Below are 7,119 nucleotides of genomic sequence, written 5' to 3' on the forward strand. Positions count from 1 at the left end.
GAAGGTGTGTGTGTGTGTGTGTGTGTGTGTGTGCGCGCATGCCCTGTACATACTGTAGCGTACCTGAGGCGGTGACTATATTTTCCTGTGTGTGTGCGTGCGCTGCAGGAAGCGCTCCCCGTACATAGTGTACCTGACGCGGTGACTATATTTTCCTGTGTGTGTGTTTCTGTGTGTGTGTGCGTGCGCTGCAGGAAGCGCTCCCCGTACATAGTGTACCTGACGCGGTGACTATATTTTCCTGTGTGTGTGTTTCCTTGTGTGTGTGCGTGCGCTGCAGGAAGCGCTCCCCGTACATAGCGCACCTGACGCGGTGACTATATTTTCCTGTGTGTGTGTTTCTGTGTGTGTGTGTGCGCTGCAGGAAGCGCTCCCCGTACATAGCGTACCTGACGCGGTGACTATATTTCCGTGTGTGTTTCTGTGTGTGTGTGTGTGTGTGTGTGTGTGTGTGTGTGCTGCAGGAAGCGCTCCCCGTACATAGCGTACCTGACGCGGTGACTATATTTGCGTGTGTTTCTGTGTGTCTGTGTGTGTGTGTGTGTGTGTGTGTGTGTGTGTGTGTGTGTGCTGCAGGAAGCGCTCCCCGTACATAGCGTACCTGACGCGGTGACTATATTTGCGTGTGTTTCTGTGTGTCTGTGTGTGTGTGTGTGTGTGTGTGTGTGTGTGTGTGTGCTGCAGGAAGCGCTCCCCGTACATAGCGTACCTGACGCGGTGACTATATTTGCGTGTGTTTCTGTGTGTGTGTGTGCGTGCGCTGCAGGAAGCGCTCCCCGTACATAGCGTACCTGACGCGGTGACTATATTTGCGTGTGTTTCTGTGTGTCTGTGTGTGTGTGTGTGTGTGTGTGTGTGTGTGTGCTGCAGGAAGCGCTCCCCGTACATAGCGTACCTGACGCGGTGACTATATTTGCGTGTGTTTCTGTGTGTGTGTGTGTGTGTGCTGCAGGAAGCGCTCCCCGTACATAGCGTACCTGACGCGGTGGCTATATTTGCGTGTGTTTCTGTGTGTCTGTGTGTGCGTGTGTGTGTGTACTGCAGGAAGCGCTCCCCGTACATAGCGTACCTGACGCGGTGGCTATATTTGCGTGTGTTTCTGTGTGTCTGTGTGTGTGTGTGTACTGCAGGAAGCGCTCCCCGTACATAGCGTACCTGACGCGGTGACTATATTTGCGTGTGTTTCTGTGTGTCTGTGTGTGTGTGTGTGTGTGTACTGCAGGAAGCGCTCCCCGTACATAGCGTACCTGACGCGGTGGCTATATTTGCGTGTGTTTCTGTGTGTCTGTGTGTGTGTGTGTACTGCAGGAAGCGCTCCCCGTACATAGCGGACCTGACGCGGTGACTATATTTGCGTGTGTTTCTGTGTGTGTGTGTGTGTGTGCTGCAGGAAGCGTTCCCGTACATAGCGTACCTGACGCGGTGGCTATATTTCCGTGTGTGTGTGTGCTGCTGGAAGCGCTCCCCGTACATAGCGTACCTGACGCGGTGACTATATTTTCGTGTGTGTTTCTGTGTGTGTGTGTGTGTGTGTGTGTGCTGCAGGAAGCGCTCCCCGTACATAGCATACCTGACGCGGTGACTATATTTTCGTGTGTGTTTCTGTGTGTGTTTCTGTGTGTGTGTGTGTGTGTGTGTGTGTGTGTGTGTGCTGCAGGAAGCGCTCCCCGTACATAGCGTACCTGACGCGGTGTCGGCAGGGCCTGCAGACGTCCCAGGCGCACCTGGAGCGGCTGCTGCAGCGCGTGCTGCGGGACAAGGAGGTGGCCAACCGCTACTTCACCACTGTCTGCGTGCGGCTGCTGCTCGAGCACATGGAGGCCAAGATGATCGACTTCATCGGCGGTGAGTGGGCCAGGGTGTGTGGGTGTGTGTTTGGGCTCAAGTCCTAGCTCATCGGCGGTCGGAAGGGGGAGTGTGTGAAGACGGCATCAATGTCAGAATCAGCTTTGTTAGCCAGGTTTGCGTAAACAAACAAGGAATTTGACTCTGGTTAATCTTTGCTCTCAAAGTACAACACTCTCTTAACATGTAAGAATAAAAAATAAAAAGCATAAAAGAATAAAAACAGAACAGTAAGAATAGAATGAAGAGCAGTAGAATGGCTATGTATAAGTATAATTACCATATGTATCGGAACTCCCCCTATTACCGTCGGTCCCATATTTCCACCGTCTTGCGTGTATGTGTCACATAATATCTATTTCTATACAAAACAAGACGGCGGATTCCTAAAGAAACGCAACCACCCACACCATAGGTGTATCTAAATTAGCTATGTACCAAAAATGACATTTTACTGTGACTCAAAGAGCTGTAAACAGTCTGCGTGTACACATCCGCTTGGAGCTCCAGTGGAATTTTAATTTCATGACGAGAATTCTCGGTCTAACCGTTTATGTGCCGCTGAAACGGCGACCCATCAGGCCAGCACTATAACTCCGAGCGTGGTAAACAAAATCGGATATTTCAGACAGTAAATGCTCCCGTTAAGAACCAACCCAGATTTTGTTCAAATCTACACACCTATGGCTACTGAAAAATGTAAGGTTCATTTAGTAAATGTTATTTTAAAGTGTTAAAAAACATTGTTGTTTTAGAATTTCTGAACAAAAGTGGTGATAATTGGGGGTGTTACGATACGTTTGTAATTAAACTTATACATAGCCATTCTACTGTGCCATGTCTGTATGGGTGTGTGTAAAGGCCAACCTAATCAGTAAGTAAGTACATTTTTAATTTATAAAGCAGAATTAAACACAGCATAAACTGACCAAAGTGCTGTACAGCGGAAAACTAAAAGATAAAGACTAAGACAAATAATACAGAAAAACACATTGGACCAATAGTCATAAGAACATAAAAACATAAATAAAAGGAAACCTTCAATATCAAATGAAGAGGATGAATTCCTAGATGGACTGATTAACAGCATTGGGAATAACTAGTTGTAATTTTGGCCAGAAAATATCAATGAAGCAGTTTAATCATCGAGTGTGTAGAAAATAAATGTTTAGCTGTAAAAATGATGGATGGATGAATTAATGCCTCAGAATCAGCTTGTCAGAAGTACAGTATGGGTCAATTTGGGCATCAACCTTGCACATTGCCTCTTTCTCCACCTGAGTTGACGGAAGGTGTGTGTGCGTGTGCGTGTGCGTGTGCATGTGTGTGTGTGTGTGTGTGCGTGTGTGTGTGCAGCATTCCAGGTGTGCACGGCGGCGGACGATAAGACTGCAGCGGTGGAGGACTTCCTGCGGTACCTGTACGGCGCGATGGCCCACGATGCCATCTGGCAGTTCGCCAGCGAGGACCAGCTCCAGGACGCCCAGATGGCCATCGAGCGCAGCGTCATGAACCGCATCTTCAAACTGGCCTTCTACCCCAACCAGGACGGGGACATACTGAGAGACCAGTAAGGACCACACACACGCACACACACACATACACACACACACACACACACACACACACACACACACACTCACACACAGTATAAACTGGCCTTCTACCCCAACCAGGACGCACACACGCACACACTCACACACAGTATAAACTGGCCTTCTACCCCAACCAGGACGCACACACGCACACACGCGCACACACACACACATACACACACACACACACACACACACACAGTATAAACTGGCCTTCTACCCCAGTAAGGACGAGGACATACTGAGAGACCAGGAAGGGTCACACACACACACACACACACACACACACACACACACACACACACACACACACGCACACGTCAGGATGAGTGTGTTGACTGACGCTCCTCTCTGTGTTCCAGGCTTCTGCAGGAGCACATACAGCGCTTGTCCAAAGTCGTCACAGCCAATCACAAGGCCCTGCAGATCCCAGAGGTAACTAGGCAACAGCCTCCTTTTTACGTCACATGACCTAAACTCCGTGCGGATAGGAAACTGTGCATTACGTTGCGGTCACGTTAGGTGCTGTAGCTAGCTTAACAGTTATGTGACATTCTCAGATACTCTACTGAAAGGTGGTCCTACAGTGGAAATAGTGGAAACAGTCATGGAGAACTCCTGGAAATGGATTAAAATGAACAGATGTCTTGGAAATCATTTATATTCTGGGGAATGTCAATTTGTAAAAAAAATCTGATTGCCTACCGTGTCGATTTTGGTGTTTATAATAACATTAAATAGTGCCCATTTTATCACAATGGAATTCTGTATCAGTTCAGGTTGATCAAATGTACCTTGATCGCTCTTCAGAGAACATCTCATCTCGTAGCACTACTTACAACTAGTCTTGCTGATCCTAACACTTACCACCTGACTCGAATTGACACTCGACTGTTTAAAAACTGCACTCACTGATGCACTTATTTTTATTGTACTCTACCTTTTTTAAATTGTTCTATTGTTGAGAGAATTGCTTTAAAAAGCTTAAACTGTTTACCATGTTGTTAGTTGCTTTGGTTAAAAATGCGTCAATGTAATGTAATGTAATAATCTTTATCTCAAGACATGCCGTGTTGGGCCTGGAAGGTTCTAATAAAGTCTGTGATGTTGAGGAAAGAGTGTTGGGTCTGGGAGGTTCTAGTAAAGTCTGTGATGTTAAGGAAAGAGTGTTGGGCCTGGGAGGTTCTAAAGTCTGTGATGTTGAGGAAAGAACGAGAACCCTGCAGGTGTTGTGATGCATGAGGTGAAGTGTTTCTCTAAGGAGCCGTCTGTGATGTGTGACGCGTGCGTGTGCAGGTTTTCCTGAAGGAGGTGCCGTGGCCATGTGTGATAACGTGTGTGTGTGTGTGTGTGTGCGCAGGTGTACCTGAAGGAGGTGCCGTGGCCATGTGTGATAACGTGTGTGTATGATAGTGTGTGTGTGTGTGTGTGTGTGTGTGCGTGCGCACGCGCGCAGGTGTACCTGAAGGAGGTGCCGTGGCCATGTGTGATTAACGTGTGTGTGTGTGTGTGTGCGCGCAGGTCTACCTTAAGGAGGTGCCATGGCCGTGTGTGATAACGTGTGTGTGTGTGTGTGCGCGCAGGTCTACCTGAAGGAGGTGCCGTGGCCGTGTGTGTGTGTGTGTGTGTGTGTGTGTGTGTGCGCGCAGGTGTACCTGAAGGAGGTGCCGTGGCCATGTGTGATAACGTGTGTGTGTGTGTGCGCAGGTCTACCTGAAGGAGGTGCCGTGGCCATGTGTGATTAACGTGTGTGTGTGTGTGTGTGTGTGTGTGTGTGTGTGTGTGTGTGTGTGCGCGCGCAGGTCTACCTTAAGGAAGTGCCGTGGCCGTCAGCGCAGGCGGAGATCCGCACCATCAACGCGTACAAGACGCCGCGGGACAAGGTGCAGTGCATCCTGCGCATGTGCTCCACCATCATGAACCTGCTCAGCCTGGCCAGCGACGACTCCGTCCCCGGCGCCGATGACTTCGTACCCGTGCTCGTCTTCGTCCTCATCAGGGTGAGGCCCGGACACACACACACACACACGTCCGCACTGTGTCTGACCTCATTATGAGTGAGTCAGGAAATGTATTGTGTGATTCTAGCTAGAGTTTTTCCATCTGTCTTGCGCTCTATCTGCCTTTTTTCTCCTCTCTTTCTCTACCTCTCTCAATTTCTCCCTCCCTCCCTTTCTCTCTCCATCTCTCTTCCCCTCTTTCTCTCTCTGTCCCTCTCTCTTTCTCCCTCCCTCCACCCACCCCATCTCTCTCTCTCTCTCTCTCTCTCGCCCTCTCTCTCTCCCTCCCTCCCCCTCCCCCTCTCTCTCTCTCTCGCCCTCTCTCTCTCCCTCTCCCCCTCTCTCTCTCCTCCCCCCCCCCCCCCTCTCTCTCTCGCCCTCTCTCTCTCCCTCTCCCCCTCTCTCTCTCCTCCCCCCCCCCCCCTCTCTCTCTCTCTCTCTCTCTCTCTCTCTCTCTCTCTCTCTCCCCCTCCCTCTGCCCTCAGGGTGTGTGAGCTCTTTGCCTCAGTTTACTCCCAGTACCTCCAACAGAAGTGTGAAAATTAATAATGAATGGAGAGCAGCATTAAGAGCTGTTTTGTGTATGTAGTTTAACTCACATATGGATGTAGCCACACACACACACACACTCAGAGGCAGAGAGTATGTGCTCATTGTTGAGGATGTGCATAATGCATGGGCTGTGTGTGAGTGTAAGGAGTGTGGAGGTTTGGCTGTGGTCTGGGCTTGGCCTTGGAGCTGCAAGGGCATGTGAGCTCTGATCTCCATAACCTGACCACTCACCCGTATGGGTGTTAGGGGCTGCAGCCGTGTGTGTGTGTGTGTGTGTGGAGGGGGATATTGGTAGTGTGGTGCTTTTGCCTCTGTGTGTGTGTGTGTTTGGGTGCATCCACATATATTGTATTTATGTATTATAAATGTGTTGTCTTTTGGCAACATGCATGGTGTGTGTGTGTGTGTGTGTGTGTGTGTGTGTGTGTGTGTGTGTGTGTGAGTGAATCTCAGATGCTAATGCTACCCCCCACACACCTCTTCCCTCCCCCCAGGCGAACCCTCCCTGCCTGCTGTCCACCATCCAGTACATCAATAATTTCTACTCCAGCCGGCTGAGTGGGGAGGAGTGCTACTGGTGGATGCAGTTCACAGCTGCCGTGGAATTCATCAAGACCATCGACGACCGCAAGTGAGCCGCAGAGCAGACGAGACGAGAGCGGCGCTCACGCAGCGGAGAGGACCCCGCCCATCCGACCGCTCCCTCGCTCCCCTCCTTCGCCATGTGTTCTCTCTTTCTCTCTCTCTCTCTCTTTATCTCTTTTCTCCCTCCTTTCTTTCTTTCTCTCCCTCCTTTCTCCCAGCCTCCCTCCGTTCCTTCACGTGTTCTCTCTCTCTCTTTATCTCTTTTCTCCCTCCTTTCTCTCCCTCCTTTCTCCCAGCCTCCCTCCGTTCCCTCACGTGTTCTCTCTCTCTCTCTTTATCTCTTTTCTCCCTCCTTTCTTTCTCTCCGTTCCCTCACATGTCTTTTCCTCTCTGTGCTCCTCGGCCGCTCGTACTGTATAGCTGTATATAGGACAAAGTCGTGTACACTTTGGAAAGGACAAAGAGAACAGGTGTACTTATTCGGGGCATGGGGGCAGGTTTTACTATAAACAACAACAACACGAACAGAACAAATCAAAGAC

General features: G+C 49.9%; 1 protein-coding gene across 1 annotated transcript in view; it reads left to right on the plus strand.

Moving 5' to 3' along the window:
* gapvd1 (GTPase activating protein and VPS9 domains 1) overlaps window positions 1-6,828 on the plus strand; it is a 61,443-nt gene extending 54,615 nt beyond the window's left edge. The window contains 5 exon segments of the mRNA XM_042102381.1: window positions 1,658-1,845; window positions 3,202-3,415; window positions 3,803-3,875; window positions 5,243-5,440; window positions 6,487-6,828. Coding sequence (XP_041958315.1) covers window positions 1,658-1,845; window positions 3,202-3,415; window positions 3,803-3,875; window positions 5,243-5,440; window positions 6,487-6,627 — 814 coding nt within the window. The 3' untranslated portion in view covers window positions 6,628-6,828.
* The last annotated feature ends 291 nt before the right edge of the window (window positions 6,829-7,119 follow it).

Source organism: Alosa sapidissima, chromosome 8 (genome assembly GCF_018492685.1).
Source record: "Alosa sapidissima isolate fAloSap1 chromosome 8, fAloSap1.pri, whole genome shotgun sequence".
Taxonomy (NCBI): Eukaryota; Metazoa; Chordata; class Actinopteri; order Clupeiformes; family Clupeidae; genus Alosa; species Alosa sapidissima.